The following is a 22432-nucleotide window of genomic DNA, read 5'->3' on the forward strand; positions in this document are numbered from 1 at the left end:
GTAAAGGGCAGAGAGCTCCAGTCCCACTCAGACGCCAGCAAGGTGGAGGTGGAGTACTGGTTTGGGCTGGTATCATCAAAGATGAGCTTGTGGGGCCTTTTTCGGGTTGAGGATGGAGTCAAGCTCAACTCCCAGTCCTACTGCCAGTTTCTGGAAGACACCTTCTTCAAGCAGTGGTACAGGAAGAAGTCTGCATCCTTCAAGAAAAACATGATTTTCATGCAGGACAATGCTCCATCACGCGCGTCCAAGTACTCCACAGCGTGGCTGGCAAGAAAGGGTATAAAAGAAGAAAAACTAATGACATGGCCTCCTTGTTCACCTGATCTGAACCCCATTGAGAACCTGTGGTCCATCATCAAATGTGAGATTTACAAGGAGGGAAAACAGTACACCTCTCTGAACAATGTCTGGGAGGCTGTGGTTGCTGCTGCATGCAATGTTGATGGTGAACAGATCAAAACACTGACAGAATCCATGGATGGCAGGCTTTTGAGCGTCCTTGCAAAGAAAGGTGGCTATATTGGTCGCTGATTTGTTTTTGTTTTGTTTTGAATGTCAGAAATGTATATTTGTGAATGTGGAGATGTTATATTGGTTTCACTGGTAAAATAAATAATTGAAATGGGTATATATTTGTTTTTGTTAAGTTGCCTAATAATTATGCACAGTAATAGTCACCTGCACACACAGATATCCCCTAAAATAGCTAAAACTAAACACAAACTAAAAACTACTTCCGAAAACATTCAGCTTTGATATTAATGTGTTTTTGGGTTCATTGAGAACATGGTTGTTGTTCAATAATAAAATTATTCCTCAAAAATACAACTTGCCTAATAATTCTGCACTCCTGTATGAGAGTAAGAAAGAAAAGTATATCTTTGTGTCCACCTTTCTCTGTTAATGCCCTACCTGGCCCCCTGGCAAAAGCTTTGCTAGATCCGCCCCTTCACAGTTACCAGCTGTCAGCTAAATAAAAAAGGAGCTTGGTGTTTATTTCTCTCAGAAACAGTTCATAACTTCCTTCAACTCATTCATGTCACCTAAAAAAAGGTAAACCTGTTTCTCCATCACCAGTTCAGCTCTGATGATTCAGTAAGGTCATCTCCTGGTTTCGACCAGCCGCTTCTACAGCTGTGGCTCCAGCAAACATCAGCTGATACTAGAAATTAAAATCAAATGAATTCTAACAACAGCTGATCAAGCTTAAACGTGCTGCTGTTGTTTAGCGCGATAAACAAACAAGAGAGAAAAGCCGATCATTGATCAGTTTCATGACTGAAGTTTGAACAGGCGAGAGAATGACAGGGAGGCTGTCATAAACTCCATCGTGCTAGCTACCACGCAGTACGAGTTATTATAACTGATTGTAAAAATTCAGCACAACAAAAATAAACTACACCTAAACTCGGTTTATATCTGACCCAAATAGAGTGCAGGTCATAACTTCTTACCTGAAATTCAGTTCACCTCACGCTCCGACCGGCAGCCGCCTACTTCTCCTGCCTTCGGTTCCCTGATCCACGATCTACCACCGGTCGATCGGCGGTCGCCTCGCCGCCTCGTTCCCGCATGTTCTTTCTGACACACACCGGTGGATAGCTGCCCTCGGTTGTAGCTCCGCGTCAGCGACACCAAACAACTCAGTTATTTTTTCCACATCGACCAGCATCTGGACAATCCACCGCCTTTCACTGTTTGTACCGTTACAAAAAAAAAACCCTCATCGGCTCATAAAAACGAAAAATAAGTCCAGCTATGACCCTGAGTCAAAAGACAGCCAGCTCGGGTTAGCTAGCTACCTGTCTAGCTCTTTGCAGGCACCGAAAACATCAGAGCTAATATGGGATGTCTTGGTAACACGAGCAGATATTTGAAGTTTACATCTGGCCAATCCACCACCTTTCACTGTTTATACCGTTACTAAAATGAATAAATAAATAAATCATCTGTCCATATAAACAAAAAATAAGTCCAGCTAAAACACATACTGTCGGCGAGCGACCGGTGCTGACACGAGTTTCACCCGCCTCAATATAAGCCAAGCCTGGGTGCTTTTTCACGAAGGGTCGCTAGCGGTGCTAGCTAACTATGCTAGCGGCGCTAGCTAGCTAAGCCGACTATCAGCAACACATAAGAGAACTGCTGCTAAATAAACTACACCTAAACTCGGTTTATATCTGACCCAAATAGAGTGCAGGTCATAACTTCTTACCTGAAATTCAGTTCACCTCACGCTCCTGCCTTCGCTTTCCCTGATCCACGATTGACCTCGCGTTAGCAAACACCGGTCGATCGGCGGTCGTGCATGTCCTTTCTGTCATACACCGGTGGATAGCTGCCCACTGTTGTAGCTCGGCGTTATAGCACCACCAAACAACTCAGTTATTTTTTCCACATCCAGCTGTAACTCCGATTCTGTGCGAGCATTTGCGAGAGACCGGGAGGTGAAACGACAGAGAGAGTCCCTCGCTATCCATTTGCAGCCAAGCGCGGCAGCTAGCTAGGTAGCCGGCTAGCTGTCAGGCAGGACCGACGTCGTCAGAGCACTGTCGCTAAATATGGGATGTCTTGATAAAACAAGCAGATATTTGAAGTTTACACACCTACATTCTCGCCTGAAAATATCTTAAAAGTTTATTTTGTGACCTAGAAACACGAATAAAAGACATATAAAACGAAGTGGTGGCCGCCATTGTTCACTCTGTAGAGGCGTGCTATGAATTGTGGGATATGGAGTTTTCAACACAAGGATAAATCTTTTCGGCTGTACTACTCCCGGTATACCACTAGAGAGAGCCAAGACACCACAAATGAAGTCTGTTTATTTGGCGCCAAAAGATGAATTGGCCTAAATTTGTACTAAAATATTAATATTTAAAAACTATAAAAGTCATAAACACCAAAAGTCACAACATAATAGTCCAGCTCCAGCCGCACAAAATGATCTAACATATGTAATCCTAATGTCAAAACTGTTTGGCAGAGAGGAGCGGGAAAATTTTCACTAAAATATTAATATTTTAAAAACTATAAAATTCATAAACACCAAAAGTCATAGCACACCATTCCAGATCCGGCCGCACAAAATGAGGTAACATATATGAAGCTTGTCTCAAAACTGCGGGGCGTGATACGTGCCGAAATTTAGGCGGAAGATGGAGAATAATAATAACTAGAAAAATTTGCATTTCCTGCGAAAATGCTGTGTGGATGCCGGAACGCTGAAGCTGTCTGCTGCAAAAATTGTATGGCAGTAAAGAAACTGAAAAATTATGTTGAAAACAAGTGAAAAAACAGAAACTTTTGCTGAAAAGAGGTGAAAAGGCAAAGATTCTGCTTCAAAGGGGTACAGAAGTTCAAATTTCTACTGAAAAGAGGAGAGGTGAAAAGGTTTCCTCTGAAATGAGCAGAAGATACTGAGATTTGTATTGATAAGAGGTGAAAGGCTGAAAATTCTGCTTAAAATAGGTGAATCAGCAGAATTTCTACTGAAAAGAGGTAAAGAAGTAGAACGTTGCACTGAAAACAGGTGAATCAGCAGAATGTCTGCTAAAAAGAGATTTCTGTTGAAAACACCTGAAAAAGCTGGGATTTGTGCTGAAAAGGGGTGAAAACACTCACAATTCTGCTGAAACAGGGGTGAAGAAGAGGTGTTGGGCTGTTGAGAAGAGTTAAATAAGTTGAACTGATATGTTTGGGTACAAATACAATGATTTGGCAATAATACTGCGTTTTAGCACAACTCCTGAGATTTGATTGAAATACTATGATTTAGAAGAAATATTATGACTTTGTACAAATACAATATTTTGGCACAAATACTATGATTTGGTTCGAATGCTATGATTTGAAACAAATAATATGATCTGGCAGAAATACTATTATTTAGTAGAAATACTATGATTTACCAGAAGTACTATGTTTCTGCAAAAATACTATGATTTTGCAGAAATACTATGCCTTAGTAGTAATACTATAACATCACAGATATATGATGATTTTGCAGACATTCTGGTTTTACACAAATACTATAATGTGGCAGTATACTATGTTTCAGCACAAATACTATGATTTGGCACATATACTATATTCAGCAGATATACTATAACAAAACAGAAAGTCTACGACTTAGTAGTAATACTATAACATAATAGACAGACTCTGCAAAATCATAGTATATGTTTTTGCACAACTAGCACAATATGGCAGAAATACTATGATTTGGCACAAGTACTATGATTTAGTACAAATACAGTGATTGGCAGAAATACTATGTTTCAGTACAAATATTACAATTTGGCAATAATACTGGGTTTTAGCACAACTACTGAGATTTGGGTGAAATACTATGATTTAGAAGAAATACTATGACTTGTACAAATACAATGTTTTGGTTCAAATAATATGATTTGCAAAAAATACTATGATTTGACACAAGTACCATGATTTAGTACAAATACTACGATTTCGCTCAAATACTATGAAATTGCAGTAATACTATGATTTTGAAGGAATACTATGATTTGGTAGAAATACTATGCCTTAGTAGTAATACTATAACATAGCAGATACACTGTGATTTTGCAGACATAGTATGTTTTTGCACAAATACTACGATTTTGCTCAAATACTATGAAACTGCAGTAATACTATGATTTTGAAGGAATACTATGATTTGGTAGAAATACTATGCCTTAGTAGTAATACTACAACATAACAGATATACTGTGATTTTGCAGACATTCTATGTTTTTGCACAAATACTACAATTTGGCAGAAATACTATGTTTTAGCACAAATACTATGGTTTGCTATAAATACTATGGTTTGGCACATATACTGTATTCAGCAGATATAATTTAACAAAATAGAGAGTCTACGACTTAGTAGTAATACTATAACATAATAGATATACTATGATTTTGCAGACAGTCTATGTTTTTGCACAACTAGCACAATGTGGCAGAAATACTATGAATTGGCACAAGTACTATGATTTAGTAGAAATACTCTTATTGGCACAAATACTATGTTTCAGTACAAATACTATGATTTGGCAATAATACTGCGTTTCAGCACAACTACTGAGATTTGAGTGAAATACTATGATTTAGAAGAAATACTATTACTCGTACAAATACTACTATGTTTTGGTTCGAATACTATGATTTGCAAAAATACTATGATTTGGCACAAGTACCATGATTTAGTACAAATACTACGAATTGGCAGAAATACTGTGACTTAGTACTAATACTTTAACATAACAGATATACTGTGATTTAGCAGACATAGTATGTTTTTGCACAGATACTACGATTTCACTCAAATACTATGAAATTGCAGTAATACTATGATTTTGAAGGAATACTTTGATTTGGTAGAAATACTATGCCTTAGTAGTAATACTATAACATAACAGATATACTATGATTTTGCAGACATAGTATGTTTTTGCACAAATACTACAATTTGGCAAGAAATACTATGTTTGGGCACAAATACTATGATTTGCTATAAATACTATGATTTGGCACATATACTATAATCAGCAGATATACTATAACATAACAGAAATTCTACGACTTAGTAGTAATACTATAACATAACAGAAATTTTAATTGGGCAGAAATAACATGATTTGGCAAAAAAAAATACCATGATTTGGCGCAAATTACAAATACTATGATTTGGCACAAATACTATGATTTAGCAGAAATAGTATGTTTTAACATAAATAATATCTTTTGACAGAAATTTCTGCTAAAGGTACTATTTCTGCTTTTAGCAGAAATACTGTAATTTTGCATAAATACTATGATTTGGGATAAATACTATGATTTCCCAGAATTACTATGATTGAGCAGAAGTACTAAGATGTAGTAGAAGTACTTTGATTTAGCAGAAATACTATTATGGAGGAGTAATACTTTAACATGGGAGAAATACTGATACACACACACACACACAGAGCGCAAAGGGAACAGTGGATGTTAAGAGTCTGGCTTGGTATATCTAGGTCAGCTAAATTAGCTGCACCTGCTGTAATCAGCACTTACACACACAGACACAGAGAGAGCTCTGAGTTTTCTTTAGTGTATTTCTCACATTCAGGATTCCCCTCGAACAAATGGCCATAATTTCCTAACCGTAGGGGCTAGAACGCTCATTCTGACACCGTTTTGTTCAGAAGAGATGGGGAAATCTCCAGGTCTTCATAATTCAGAGATAAAATATAAATTATTAAAGCTATATGACTTGTAACACACTGCAACTGAGAAGAGGCGAAGCAAAACTGCCTTGACTTGCCCTCAAACAACGTTGTGTAACTCTAGATCTCTATGGAGCCTCAAAATCATTCTTTCACCGTAAGAAACAGCAGGCTTTGGTGAACAGTCATGGAAATTTTCAGGGCTCTGTTGAAATCCATCAAAAGATATGACGAGAGAAAAAAGTGCCTCATTTCCACAGTTTGAAATCTGAAGAGATCTGAGTGAGAGACAAATTTCCTATCCTCAAACAAATGTAATTCATGGCCAAACGGTAATAGGTGAGGAAAATACTCTTGAATTGTGAGCATCAGGAGAGTCTGAAGATATATTGGCACAAGCGTCATGTCTCAACTTTGTTTCGTTAAGGAGATATGACGATTTGAAAATGCCTCTCATTAGAAAAATTCAGCGGTGATTTTGAACAAGCTCTCCATTGACTTTCTATGGAGAGTTTTAAGACCTTGTGTTGCTCTGAGGAGATTTGCAAAAATCTGTAAATCCCACAAGAACGATAGTGACATTTTCTGAAAGCCAGCAAAATACCTACGTTTTGATGTATAATTTGTGGGGTTGAGTGGAAATTGAGCGAGTAGCAAGAAGTTGTTCAGACATGAAGAGAAAATTCGAACAGACCAGCCCTCACTCTGAGTTAATTGCATAGCAACCATAGCAACGCATGTATTTTCTGAAAAATCACAATTTTGCAACTGAAAACTTAAAGAGGCATAAAATTAAAACGGTAGAAGATCTGAAACAGCTGAATCACACAGAAATAGCCCAATAATCTGAGAACATTTTAAAGTTTGAATGGAGTTTCTAGGTGAAAGTATGACAAAGTAGATAAGTTTCAAAAACAAGCAAGTTTTAGCAGAATTGTGGAAGTTTCCCATTCATTTCAATGGGACAAATTAAAGGAAAAAAGTGTAATATTTTAAAAAGTATAACAGTAATAAACACCAAAAGTCATAGCACCCATCTCCAGAAAGAGCAGAACAGTATAGAGTTTGAACGGAGAAAATCGGCTGAAAACTGAGGGAGTAGATAAAGTCCAAAAAACGTACGGAAGCAACTTGAAAAAGAAAAATAAAGAATAAAGAGAAACAGGAACTCAATAGTGTGGAAGCCCTTTTAGGGCATCCACACAACTAGAAAGCGAAAATTTCAGAAGAAATTTTATGTGTGCCTATGCCGCTGCTAATCACTGTAGTTTCCCATTCATACGGCTACAGAGAGCAAAACTCAGAAGAGCAGCCATTCTCCACCATGAACTATGGTAAAAACAAACACCGCTCACGCTTCACAGATGACAGCTTACAGTTTTGTGTAAAGATGAAGTTACTTTGTACAGCGCCGATTTGCAGACGCTGTGCACACAGGTTCATGAGCAGAAGTCCCATTGTACCACGGCAGACCCGACAATGTTTGCATGAACACACTTTGAAGCATTACGTTATAGACCACTTTTCACACATGCATTCACTTTTTGTTTTTTGTTATTTTTACACAGTGTTCTGAATTATGAACAATGGTCTACAGCAGGGGTGGGCACCGAGGGCCGGTGTCCCTGCAGGTTTTACATGTGTCCTTGAACCAACACAGCTGATTTAAATGGCTAAATTATCTCCTCAACATGTCCTGATGTTCTCCAGAGGCCTGGTAACGAACTAATCATGTGATTCAGGTGTGTTGACCCAAGGTGAGATCTAAAACCTGCAGGGACACCGGCCCTCGGGGCCTGGAATTGCCCACCCCTGGTCTACAGCCAATCCTGTGTATTATTATACAAACTTTGGTTGTGAGATTCAGATAACTATTTAATAAAAGCTAAATATTTTATATGAGAGTAAGAAAGAAAAGTATATCTTTGTGTCCACCTTTCTCTGTTAATGCCCTAGCTCCCCCCCCCCAAAAGCTTTGCTAGATCCGCCCCTGCACAGTTACCAGCTGTCAGCTACACAAAAAAGGAGCTTGGTCTTTGGCTACGTTCACACTGCAGGCGAAAGTGCATCAAATCCGATTTTTTCGCCCCTATGCGACCCGTATCCGATCTTGGTATGACAGTGTGAACGGCACAAACCGATATTTTCAAACCGATCTGGGTCACTTTCGTATGTGGTACTGAATCCGATACGTATCCGATGTTTTAGAAAGCGACTGCTGTGTGAACGGTCAAGTCGCATTAAATCCGTCTTTTACGTCACTGACACAAGACAGACGTCAATTATCAGCGCCGGAAGCGCCCGATAGGACATCGCGAACGATTTCCTACCATCCGGTGAAACTGTTGGGAAGACAACGTTGGAGAAATGTGAACATTTTATTTTTACTGTATTTTCTGCAGATTCTGACAGAAATCTGCAACTATCCTTTGAAGCACCGCTCCTCTAAAACAGCAAAAGGGTCATTATTAGGTTATCTACATTATTATGTAAATAACAAAATAACTTAAAGCAAAAATCTGGAAACATAAAGTCCGAAGTCTTTATATTAAGGGCCATCAGTCAAACAATATTGTTTGCTCTGGGTCTAAACAGAGCGAGTTGTGTGTGACATCTTCTTTATGCATGCGGGCCGCTTTGAGCGTTCACACTGGAGAGCGTTTGATGTCGCATTTTATGTGTAGTGTGAACAAGCAGACAAAAAAATCGGATTTGATCAAAAAATCGGAATTGAGCATTAAGACCTGCAGTGTGAACGTAGCCTTTGTCTCTCAGAAACAACTCATAACTTCCCTTCAACTCATTCATGTCACCTAAAGTGTAAACCTGTTTCTCCATCACCAGTTCAGCTCTGATGATTCAGTAAGGACATCTCCTGATTTCATCTTCATGCTCCAGCAAACATCAGCTGATACTAGAAATTAAAATCAAAAGAATTCTAACAACAGCTGATCAAGCTTAAACGTGCTGCTGTTGTTTAGCGCGATAAATAAGAGCGAACAGCCGATCATTGATCAGTTTCATGATTGACGTTTCAACGCGAGAGAATGACAGGGGAGGCTTCGTAACGACAGAATAAATCATAATGTTTTCTCTGAATGTGGGACGATTCCGTTTGTACGGCAGGGCAACTCTATGAACTAACCCTAATGAATAAAATAAAGTCCAACGTCAGTAACTTAGTGCGCACACAGCTGTATATAAACTCCCGTGGCAGTACGATTGTAAAAGGTCAACGAAAATAAATTACACCTAAACTCGGTTTATATCTGACCCAAATAGAGTGCAGTTCATACCTTCTTACCTGAAATTCAGTTCACCTCACGCTCCTGCCTTCGGTTTCCAGCATCATCTGCCCATATAAACGAAAAATAAGTCCAGCTAAAACACATACTGTCGGCGAGCGACCGGGTGCTGACACGAGTTTCACCCGCCTCAATATAAGCCAAGCCTGGGTGCTTTTTCACGAAGGGTCACTAGCGGCGCGAGCTAACTATGCTAGCGGCGCTAGCTAGCTAGCTAGCCGGCTATCAGCAACACATAAGAGAACTGCTGCTAAATAAACTACACCTAAACTCGGTTTATATCTGACCCAAATAGAGTGCAGGTCATAACTTCTTACCTGAAATTCAGTTCACCTCACGCTCCTGCCTTCGCTTTCCCTGATCCACGATTGACCTCCGCGTTAGCAAACACTGGTCGATCAGCGGTCGCGGCATGTCCTTTCTGTCATACACCGGTGGATAGCTGCCCACTGTTGTAGCTCCGCATTATAGCACCACCAAACAAGTCAGTTATTTTTTCCACATCCAGCTGTAACTCCGATTCTGTGCGAGCATTTGCGAGAGACCGGGAGGTGAAAAGAGAGAGAGAGTCCCTCGCTGTCCATTTGCAGCCAGGCGCGGCAGCTAGCTAGGTAGCCGGCTAGCTGTCAGGCAGGACCGACGTAGTCAGAGCATTGTCGCTAATATGGGATGTCTTGATAAAACAAGCAGATATTTGAAGTTTACACACCTACATTCTCGCCTGAAAATATCTTAAAAGTTTATTTTGTGACCTAGAAACACTAATAAAAGACATATAAAACGAAGTGGTGGCCGCCATTGTTTAACTCGGCAGAGGTGTGCTATGAATTGTGGGATATGGAGTTTTCCACCAAGCATAGAAGCCATTGTGTTTACCGTAACTATTCAATGGTTCGCGCAACCTTAAAACCTCCAATGGTTCCTGAAAGCAGCGAGGCTGTGCACGCCATTGATATTGTCGTCATTACGGTATCCAAATAAGGGTAGACAGGCTGTACCACTCCCGGCATACCACTAGAGAGAGCCACCACACCACAAATGAAGTTTGAAATTTGTTTCAATGGGACCAAAAGATGGCGCCAACACACCACAAATGAAGTCTGTTTATTTGGCGCCAAAAGATGAATTGGCCTAAATTTGCACTAAAATATTAATATTTAAAAACTATAAAAGTCATAAACACCAAAAGTCATGACATAATAGTCCAGCTCCAGCCGCACAAAATGATCTAACATATGTAACCCTAATGTCAAAACTGTTCGGCAGAGGAGCGCGGGAAAATTTTCACTAAAATATTAATATTTAAAAACTATAAAATTCATAAACACCAAAAGTCATAGCACACCATTCCAGATCCGGCCGCACAAAATGAGGTAACATATATGAAGCTTTTCTCAAAACTGCGGGCGTGATATCGTGTCAAATTTAGGCGGAAGATGGAGAATAATAATAATAATAATAATAATAAGAATAATAAATCCGACGAATAGTAATATGTGTGCCTCTTGGCATAGGCACACATAATAATAATAAGAATAATAAATCCGACGAATAGTAATATGTGTGCCTCTTGGCATAGGCACACATAATAATAATAAATCCGACGAATAGTAATATGTGTGCCTCTTTCCATAGGCACACATAATAATAAATCCGAGGAATAGTAATATGTGTGCCTCTTGTCATAGGCACACATAATAATAATAAATCCGACGAATAGTAATATGTGTGCCTCTTGGCATAGGCACACATAATAATAATAAATCCGAGGAATAGTAATATGTGTGCCTCTTGGCATAGGCACACATAATAATAAATCCGACGAATAGTAATATGTGTGCCTCTTGGCATAGGCACACATAATTACGTAGACTTGATTAGAAAAACATATGTTAACTTAACAAAAACATATATTTTAAGTAAAATGAAAATAAATAATTAATATACACTGAACATTCCACCTCATTCATTTTTTTGAGTGTAGACAGCAGTGACAACATCAATGACACGACCATGAACTGGTGAAACTGAGGAACTTAAATACACAGGCTGAATAATGACGACAATTGGAAACAGGTGAGTACACGGCTGAACATAATGAAACAGGAAATGGAACATGTGGAAAATAAACAGTAAACATAAACCGAAAATGCTGGGTCAATGACCCAGGAACCCTGACGGATTTGGGGAAACTTTCACTAAAACTCATTGTTTTAATACAATCAAAGGGTATTTCATTTATGCACTAGGCCCAACTGACAGATATACTTGATTCCTAATACAAAAAATAATGTGTAACCTGTTGGAAGAATGAAGTGGATCTGTGGATCTAGGACAACACTCTTGCAGCTGCTCTATTCCCATGTTCTGGACCTGGAAACAGGGTTTGATCTTTGATTTCATTCTATAATAATGGACTTGTTTTTCTACGAAGGTTTGAACTTTGACAGTGTTTAAACAAGAGAGAAAAGTGTGAAAATGTTCATGCCTGTCTGAGAAAAGTGTATAAAGTGTGTAGTGAGGGGTTTTACAGCCTTAAAACACCAAAAAATAAAGCTGGCTACTTCGCGGATTTCACCTTTTGCGGGGTGTTTTTAGATCGTAACTCACAAAAAACCCCACTGGCTCACTTTAACCCCTTTTTCCTCTTTTATCTCTCTATATGTGACATTGCTGGTGATTAGTCCGTGAATAGGACTTCATGCATGTTATTATTTAGGCTCAAATCGGTTTCATGTTTGAAGGCTCACATTGAAGTAAAATAATAATTCACCTCAAATGCGTTAAAGCAAAGGTAATGAGCCCGTTCTGAAAATTGAAGGAGTAGAAAGTAGAGATGTTTCTTTAAAAATGTAGGGAGCAAAAGTGGAAAGTTGTCAGAAAATATTTACTTGAGTAAAGTACAGATACTTGAAAATTCTATGTAAGTATGGTAATGAAGTACTTCGTTTCCCACTTCTTCTTGTATGTCACAACTATCAGTTTAACCCAGGTTTGTAAGTTGAGACCACCTTGTTGTATAACAATTACTTTCCCGTGTTCTCCTTTATGTCCAGGAAACCTGTGGAGCAGCGTTGAAGACAGCTCAGAGACTTTCTGTAAATAGTTTGGGAGAAGCTGTGGAGGGAGTGTTTGGATTTGGATCATTGGGAGCTGCTGTTAACACTACTGTGGATGTCGCATGTTAGAACTGCTATTTGTACAACTTTGTTCACTTGTAAATACATTCACTGTCTCCGCTAAAGGAAGTCCTGTTTTTTTTTCTGCCCAGAGTCAAACCTTGACACAATTACTGCCAGGACAGAAAGATTTGCAGACAAAAAGGTGAAACCTTAAATAGATTGATGGCTTTGTTTTTCACTTTGTTTTTGAATTTTTCACTGTTCTTGACAGTAAACATCAAGTCAGAATAATTTTGATGTTGATGGAGAGGATCAGATTCTTTTGGGTGGATGGTGATTGATTTGTTAGGCCAATGATTTAGTATCAGTGTCTGAGCTACTGCTACTGGAGGATTTCCAGAAAGGTGTGCCTGAGTTTATTACTTTTTAGGATTCTGTATCATTTTCCACATCTAAAAACTGTAATCTGATTGTATCGATGTTCACCCTCCAACTGGTTGTGGCAGACAGTTAACCCTCCCTCAGAATTCTGCTGCAGATATAAGATCTGTTGTAGTGGCTAACCACAGAGGAAAGAATCACAAATCACAATAATTTATTTTGTGAGCTGCAGTAGATTTTCTTAGTGTTTTTTCTTGTGGTTGTGCTTTTTGTGGATTTGCACAGCTGGATTCCACAAGTTGCAAGATAATATTTCACAAGTTATCGAGGCTGATTTGTATTTGTGACAGTATGCTGTTTATATACTAGCCGTATACTGTTTGTAAAATTCAGTGAATTAATCTAAGTGTCATCATCTTAAATGCAAATTAATCTCTGTTGCCATCAATGTAACCTAACTCTGAACATGAGCACCACAGTCACTGTGAACCAGCCCACCAGTGCTTTTATTATAAATTCACCACAGTATGAAAAATTAATCTGTTTATGCTGCACAAAACTGCTCAGTATTTTTATGTACCATTAGAAAAAAACAAAACCATTATATTTTTATTATATATATATTAAACCGTAGATCTGAGGTCAAAGGTCATATTCAGGTACTATCACGTTTCCACCAATTGATTTTTTGTCATGAAATAAAAGTGTGTGTGTGTGTGTGTGTGTGTGTGTGTGTGTGTGTGTGTACGTGCGTGTGTGTGTGTGTGTGTGTGTGTGCTCAGTCAACTGTATCAATCTCTGCAGTATCTTCCAGCTGAAGCAGTCAGTTCAGGTTTTTGTACGACTGTTTTTCACTGTGTGAACACATGCTGACTGTTAGGATAGTGAAAACTCTGACAGTAATAAACTGCTGCATCTTCAGTCTGGACTCCACTGATGGTCAGAGTGAAGTCAGAGTTTGATCCACTGCCTGTAAAACGAGCTGGAATCCCTGATATTCTCTCATGAGAACGCTTAATGAGCAGTTTGGGAGTTTCTCCATCTTTCTGTTGGTACCAGGCTAAATGGTGATAGTTGCTAGAAACATAAACATCCTGACTGGTCCTACACTTGATGCTCACAGATCCTCCCACAGCAGAGCTCACTGCTCCAGGCTGAGTCACTGTGAACTGTCCTCTGGACTCTGAGGATACAGAGACAAAAACATAAAGCAGCTTCATGGTCTTGTGGGCTTCATTTCAGAGGGACAGATGTTGATAGAGGAGAGGAGTTTGATTCTCTGGACTTTACCTGTGAAGCAGCAGCAGAGGAGAGTCCAGATGAGGACGCAGATCAAAGTCATGTTTTTGATGAGGAGGATTTCTGTGGCTTCTGTTGTAATGAAGGACAGCTGTCAGTCATCCAGTGTTCAACTCTCAGGACTATAAACTCTCCCAGAGCACTGGAGCATGGTGCTGCTGATGCAAAGTGCCTCTCTATGGAAATGATCTGACTGACTTCAGCATGATTACGTAAGCAATCATCACAGTGTGAATTCACAGGTGTCATTTCAATCGGCCAGCATGTTTTGAGTAACATGTAAAATGGTATAATTTAATTTTTTTGGTCTGGGATGCACTTTCCAGGCTCCAAGTATTTGATTGCTGTTGCTTTTATCTTTTATTCATTCAGGATCTCTAAGTCTTCTTCTGATCTACAAACTGGTGCCGTGGATTAAAAACATTAAACATTCATTCAGCTACTGCTATAAAAGTGATGATGAATGATATCTTCAAGGCGATGAAACTTTTGGTGTGACGTTTTTCCTGGACTGGTTCCAACATGGACTTGGATCAGTTTTATGATGCTGTTTAGTGATGGATCAATCAAATTAACATGATCAAGATCTCAGAGTCAGTTTTCTAAAGTATTTTGAGTTCAGGAGATGAATTTGCATGTATTAAGATGAGGTCCTAGAAATCATCAATCAGCTGAAAAACTAAATCAAACATAGAGAAAAAAAACTTTATTACTGTCAAGTTACACTCAAGAACTGGAAGTCTGGATTAGACTTTGCCAGTAAAACATTTAAAAGAGCAGGAACAGTTCCAAGATGAAGTTTTTTCAGCATGATTGGAAGAGAAAATTACAAAGGAGAAAAACTGATCTGAAGCAAATCACATCATCTGCCAAAGATGTTGGAGCCAATGTTATGGCACTGATGGTTTTGGCTGCCAGTGTAGCAGGGCCACTAGTGTTTATTGATAATGTTACTGCTGATAGAGGTAGCAGGGTGAAATGTGAAGTGTACACAGCTATACTCAGGGAGACCCAAAAACAAGCAGAAATTGAAGATGGCTTCAGTAAAGGCCTAGCAGAGCATTTTGGTGCATTTGGGGATCTCCATTGGTTCAAGACTTTAATATCAGCCTCGGATCCCGCCGATCGTCATTCGTCGGGGAGACAAAAAAAGACAGCTAATCCACCGGCCCGATGACAAATTCTCACGTCTCGCTGACGTCAGGGTTCTCTCCTCGGTGAATGTCGACTCCAGGGATCCGGCGTCGAAGGACCAATTAATGATAGGTTTGTAGCTTAAACCTATTCGCTGGAACGTTAAAGGCAATGTGATTACACAGTAAGCAAGACACGAAGTAGGCAAAGTCCTTTGGGTTACTCATGCATGAGGGAGGCCTGCCTGGAGCCAAGTGTCGTTCCACCTACTTGACCTCCGTCAGACTCTCAGCCAGGTTCCCCATAGCACTCCTTTTATTGTGGTTACTTGAATATGCATAGGGTCATTAACATATAACGGCTTACATAGGTACACATGTGAACAAGGAATACCCTGCCTGTGGTTTTGTAAGTGCGTGTGTGTGTGTGTGTGTGTGTGTGTGTGTGTGTGTGTGTGTGTGTGTGTGTGTGTGTGTGTGTGTGTGTGTGAGCTGCTGACCAAAAGGGTCATAAAGCAGGAACAACATCCTAGGTCATAAAGAGGGTAACCTCCCCACACCCAATCTATGGTTCACCCTAGATAACACAGTGAAGCCATACAAAGGGCAGGAAGTTTTACCACATCAAAAGAAGCAGATCTTCCAGATAGGATGTATCTGCAATAAAACACTATAGCCCCTCACCCAGGACCTTGAGAATCTGAGGAGGGGAGAACAAAAGAATTCCTTTCAACACACAGTTGAAGTACAAATGGTAAGAATAAAAATGACAAACATTTAACAATTCACTCTAACAGCAGTCATTGTCTACGACGGATTTATATCCAAGTATTAAAAATTATTATTATATTTAGAATTATTCTTGTTTATCCAATTAATTGTGTGCCTCTGAAAATGGCACACAATCTCTAGATATGGCTGTGATTCCTAACCAGCTGATACAAAATTGAACTCCAAAAACTTCTCATGCCCTTAAAGGATAAGGAGTTGTTGTGGAAACTTTAACAATAACGTCTGTGAAGGTTCTCAGTCTGAAGAGGCTTCTCGGATGAGAGATGAAACGTCTTCAAGCAACTTAAAGAAGTTCAAACGCTTTTCTTTCCAAGCCCCTTAGACTTTAACAATAACCTGCAATACACCCAGTGAGCATTTTGAAGTGATTTAATTAACAAATTGCAATGTGGAGAAAGCGATCACCAAACAGTTTTCTGAGGAAGGACACCGCCCTGAATTATTGTTAAACCTTCCCAAACACTCTCGAAACAAATAACATTCCATAGCATATCATATATCTCTATGCCTTCAGTATAGAGATATATGCTGGCAGGCTATAAGAGAATTAGCTAACACTGCTGAGAGGACCAGTTGCTGGCTATGGTTAAAAAGGGCTGACATCACTTGGGCAGCTAAGGCAGTCAGCTAACCGCGAGATACACGCCCAGGATTGATCGACCCCTGGTGGGCCTGCCTCAACAGGGGGCGTCAAAGGGGTAAAACATAGCATTAGAAGTTTTGCTGGTTGACTGATACAGCTGTCTCAGGGCCTCCTGGGGACTATGCAGGTAACCTCATGGTAGTGAAACCAAAAGGAGGAATGAAAGAAAGGAAAGGAAAATGTTCTGCTCTTCTTCCCTCTGCTTTTCTTCCCTTTTCTAGGAGGCAGTGGGGAGGTAGAGCGTACAGCCCGAGCCGGCGGGGGCCTGATCAACCCTGGCAGGGCCTCCTTGGGTGAGTTTGTCTAGTGATAATGGCCGAAACACCCGATGAATCCAAGGTCCACTAATGACAATGTGTTCCAAATTTTAATATGATAATGTAGATCAGATTTCTAATCCCTAAACCTAACCAAGGAAAAAAGCTTGGGTAAAAGACCAAAAGTTGAGGCACACAACGATGTGTGCTGCTGGTAAAGTTTCTGGGCTGCCTTTCCTCAAAACAGCCATCGATCAAGAGTCTCTCCATTTAAAGCAATGCATTATCAGGGACTGTATCATCTAGTCCTTTTGTTGAATCAGTCCAGCTCATCCTTGACCCCCTCCTCACAGAGAGAATTATGACCGTGTTTTCTGCTTAGCCGTCACCTAAGAATTTGCATCCCTGATAAGGAGGAGTCTCACTATCTGTTTAATGTCTCCCGTTACAATGTCCCCACTGTGACACCGTGTGTTATAGAGCATAAGGCCTATTTGTAGTGCACATGCACACAACTAAGTAAGAAAGTGATATTACTATCACTAATGTGATATGATTAAATATGTGATTAATACATAAGAGAATAAATCTGCCACCACTGAGTTTTGTGGGCCTTGAAGGTCTGCACTTCAGTCACATCCTAATTGTTTAAGTCAGATTCCACTGTGTTGATGTACAGAGTAAAATTGTGAAAGTGTGTCATTGTCCAAAAACTTATGGATCTAACTGTATTTAAACTAACAGTGTATGATGTTATTATGATATTATGATATATGTTTTACGTATTATGATATATGTTATTATGTTATTTGAAGAAGTCATATCAGCTGAGTCATGGCTGCTGTGCAAACAGTGCATTATGTTGTTGAGTTTGTTTGTTTCAGAGTCAGAGAGCCATGTCTCTCTACAGTCAGAGGTTTTTGTACGGCGCCTCAATGAGTTTGTAGCACTGTGGTGGACTTTTGGTGGAGGAACCAGACTGAATGTTGGAAGTAAGTCACATTTAAACCTGTTTTATTTAAGCAGCTTTTTTCTCTTAATTTTGTTTTACTTGTTTGCTGGATGTAGCAGGAAAAATATATTTTTTAATTATAATAATGAAGATTTACTGAATATTAAAAATACATGTTAATCATTTTAAAACATTAGAATAATCCATAAGAAGATTTTTTTTTTCCATTTACAATTTTAATGGCTGAATTTTGAGGGCTTGTAGTTTTAGTTCAGTCTGACAGTCAGAGAGCCGTGTCTCTCTACAGTCAGAGGTTTTTGTACGGCGCCTCAATGAGTTTGTATCACTGTGGTACACGTTCGGTGGAGGAACCAGACTGAATGTTGGAAGTAAGTTTATTCTGGTTTACTATCAAATATTATTTTTTACTGCAGATCATTTAACAATTTCTTTTCTGATTTTTGAATGAGAGAAAAGCTTGAAAATTTAGAGGAAGTTTGATGCTGGAATTTTTTATCATCCTCTTATTTCATGAAGGGTAATTCAGATCTGCTCTGTCAAAATGTTATGTCTACATTTCAGTCAAATTAAAACTGGAAAATAATATATATAAATATGACCTTTGATGTCTTTAGTCTGTCAAGTACTGTTTGAAATTACTTTGAGTTTATGTGAACTTTTTTATAGATATACATGAAGAGCATTTTGTGTCACTGAATATATATTCTATTTATTTGTTTCCAGTTAATATTAATATAAGTCATGTACAATATTGATGATTTTAAACTTGTTTTGTAAATGTTGCCACATCTGCTTCTTTTATTTCCAGTGTAGTTTGAACATATTTCAGGTCAAACTGTGTGATGATTCTCTCTGTGCTGATATGCATGAGAGCTTTCTTAAAGAGAAGTGAAACAATGTGTGAGTTAATGACTGGTGGAGCAGAAAAAACACCTGACAGAAACTTCTTAACGGAGAAAATCAGCTCTTACAGTAAAGGTGTCCGACTGTCTGTGGTTTGATTGACAGCTGTGTGCTCCCTGTGCTCTAAGCTGATTGGTGTCTCCTAGGTGATACCCGTCCCATCCTGACAGTGTTGCCCCCCTCCAGTGAGGAGCTACAGCAGGGGACTGCAACAATCACATGTCTGGCCAACAAGGGCTTCCCCTCAGACTGGAGGCTGTCCTGGAAGGTGGATGGCAGTGGCAGCATCAGCTGGGAGGAGAGCAGGAGAGCCCGTGGTGCTGCAGAATGACGGCCTCTACAGCTGGAGCAGCACCCTGAGGCTCCCTGCAGACCGCTGGATGAAGGTGGGCTCTGTGACCTGTGAGGCCACCCAGGGCTGCCAGACTCTGGTCTCAGAGCCACTGAGGAGAGTCCAGTGTTCCCAGTCCTGACCTGACTCAACCTGATACTGGTTTAATGCTCTCATTCTCAACTCTGTAACTGTCTCTCCATCTTTCTTTTTTAAGAACAAATAAAGACTAAAACTGTTATTTTCTTTCTCATAATGACAACATTCATGTTTTAGGTAATAAAGATGTTTTGCAAAGTGAATTTTGGTTGAATCAGACATTTTATTTTATTCAAATCTACAAACCTGCACTTGATGAATATATTTTTCATTTACAAGAATTTAGACCAACTCTGCACTCCAACATGATGTCTTTATTTTACACTGGTAAAATAAAACACAGGCTGAAAGAACCATTAAGGAGATCTGCATTTTGGCAAAAGCTGAAAAAGGAGTTTGAACAAACATAAAAATAACCTGTACAATTTTAAAAGTTACATGAATGTGTGTGGTAGGTTGTTGGTGGTGTTGCTCACGTGTACCAGACAGACTGGTTCATGAAGCAATGCTGGGACCTGGTTACCACGGAAACAGTCTCACCAGACTACAAAGCAAGTCTAAAGAAGAAAGAGTCTTTAGTGTCTCTTATGAGCTGTTTGTTCTGAGGAGAACTCACAGACAGGAGAGTCAACGAATACAAGGAGTGATTAGAAAGAATCTGAAGTACAAAGTTTTAATTTCATTGACGAACAAGGAGAAGATTAAATGAATGATGATATGAACAAATAATCGATAAATGAAAACACCTTCAGTTCAATAACAGTTTTTTCACTCATGTTCATGTTTGATGATATGTTTACAGTAAAATCTTTAGTCACTGATCAGGAACATTTTCAGATTTTTGGATTCAGATTATTTTATCTTGATATAGATTCAGTGGATTTGCTTCACTTCTAAGGTCAAAGGTCATGAACAAGACTTATCCTGGTATCTGTTAATGGCCCACGTTTGTTCTTTAGTTAAATATATATTTGAAAGTTGAACACAACATGTATGCGATAGCAGTAGGATGCAATTTTTTGATGAATCACTTTTTTGTGTGTGTGTGTGTGTGTCCTCAGTGAACTGTATCAGTCTCTGCAGTATCTTCCAGCTGCAGCAGTCAGTTCACTTTCTGTTCAGTCTGACTGAGGGAGGTTTTTGTACGACTGTTTTTCACTGTGTGAACACATACTGACTGTTAGGATAGTGGAGACTCTGACAGTAATAAACTGCTGCATCTTCAGCCTGGACCCCACTGATGGTCAGAGTGAAGTCAGAGTTTGATCCACTGCCTGTAAAACGAGCTGGAATCCCTGATTGTCGAGTGCTAGCATAGTAAATGAGACGTTTAGGAACTCCTCCATCTTTCTGTTGGTACCAGGCTAAATATTGGTTGTTGCTAGAAACATGAACATTCTGACTGGTCCTACACTTGATGGTGACAGATCCTCCCACAGCAGAGCTCACTGCTCCAGGCTGAGTCACTGTGATCTGTCCTCTGGACTCTGAGGATACAGAGACAAAAACATAAAGCAGCTTCATGGTTTTGTGGGCTTCATTTCAGAGGGACAGATGTTGATAGAGGAGAGGAGTTTGATTCTCTGGACTTTACCTGTGAAGCAGCAGCAGAGGAGAGTCCAGATGAGGACGCAGATCAAAGTCATGTTTTTGATGAGGAGGATTTCTGTGGCTTCTGTTCTGATGAAGGACAGCTGTCAGTCATCCAGTGTTCAACTCTCAGGACTATAAACTCTCCCAGAGCACTGGAGCATGGTGCTGCTGATGCAAAGTGCCTCTCTATGGAAATGATCTGAGTGACTCACAGGGAGTTGGATCAATCTGATGATGCGGTTTATTATAAAGAGAGAATTTTTCACAGCATATTTGGCATTTTCACACGATATTTTCAGAAACATTCTGAGAATCTGAAGGCTGTTCTGTTGCAGGGAGCATTTTCTGAAAAGGTTGAAAACCACGTATTCCTTTGGAGTTGGTCTAAATGATCACCTTTATCCATTTCTGTCTTGATATAAGTAGTGTTTTCTATAATGAAAATGTCTGAGGAATCACTAAATTATCTGATGAAGATTTAAATGTTATGAATACTATGCTGTATACTTCAAAGATACCAGGTTTGAAGACAAGGGGACTCTGGCAAGATATGTTAGAGCTCTCTGTCACCACCATATTTTGACCTACGGGGACGTCTTTTACAAAAATGGTCTTCTTCTCTTCAGCAGTGTTCAAATAATTGGAGAATCAGTTACAAGGAGCAGTGAAGCTGTTATGTTCAGTGGTGGCTCAAAATCATAATCAAACACTTTATTTGGATTTTTTTTTTCTTTTGGCTCCCTTCTGGTCGATTGTCTTATTTTGTCAGTGCAGAATGATGAACTTCAGATTGTTTGAAAATGGTCTTATAACTATTCACATGATGATAGGCAGCAACAGTTGCTTCTATAAAATGGTTGCTGTTGTCAGCCCTCCTTCGCATTTTGTTAACAGACGCCTGAATGCAAACTGCCAAACCTCTGCTTTTATAGAGATGCTCACACTTGGTGATGATCAATTAATCAAATACATCTGATTATCCACACCTGACTTATAATTACCTTCTTAATTCCTATAAAGCGGTAAGGGTGTACTCAGTGTTTCACACGCTGCTTCTGCATTTTGACTTAGTTTTTGTTAATAATGATGATATGTGTAGATATTAGTCTGTGGATGTATTTACCTCTTTTAAAACATGCTAATGTCTTAAATTATTTTTATTGTGTCCTGATATATAAAATCTTAGAACTAAAAGACAGTGGACTATTTTTTGTCATGATGATAGGTGTCATGATCCGGGGGTTTGTACCCAGTGTTCTCGATACTGGACTTTTGATTCTGGTTTATTTAATAATCTCAGGCGAATTTCATAGTTTGGGTTGTTATAGTTTTGATCTGTCTTTGTATCTCCAGGTCTCCGTTTGTTATTGTTAGGGTTCAAATG

General features: G+C 39.3%; 1 pseudogene and 2 gene segments (V, D, J or C); 1 reads left to right on the plus strand and 2 right to left on the minus strand.

Moving 5' to 3' along the window:
- Positions 1–13876: 13876 nt before the first annotated feature.
- Positions 13877–14367, minus strand: LOC120435594. The segment is given in 2 exon segments: positions 13877–14208; positions 14316–14367. Coding segments are annotated over 2 exon segments (384 nt in total).
- A 3641-nt stretch (positions 14368–18008) lies between these two features.
- Positions 18009–19658, plus strand: LOC120435442 (annotated as a pseudogene).
- A 952-nt stretch (positions 19659–20610) lies between these two features.
- On the minus strand, positions 20611–21101 carry LOC120435595. The segment is given in 2 exon segments: positions 20611–20942; positions 21050–21101. Coding segments are annotated over 2 exon segments (384 nt in total).
- Between the last annotated feature and the right edge of the window lie 1331 nt (positions 21102–22432).

The sequence above is a fragment of the Oreochromis aureus genome, linkage group 22 (assembly GCF_013358895.1).
Source record: "Oreochromis aureus strain Israel breed Guangdong linkage group 22, ZZ_aureus, whole genome shotgun sequence".
NCBI classification, from domain to species: Eukaryota; Metazoa; Chordata; class Actinopteri; order Cichliformes; family Cichlidae; genus Oreochromis; species Oreochromis aureus.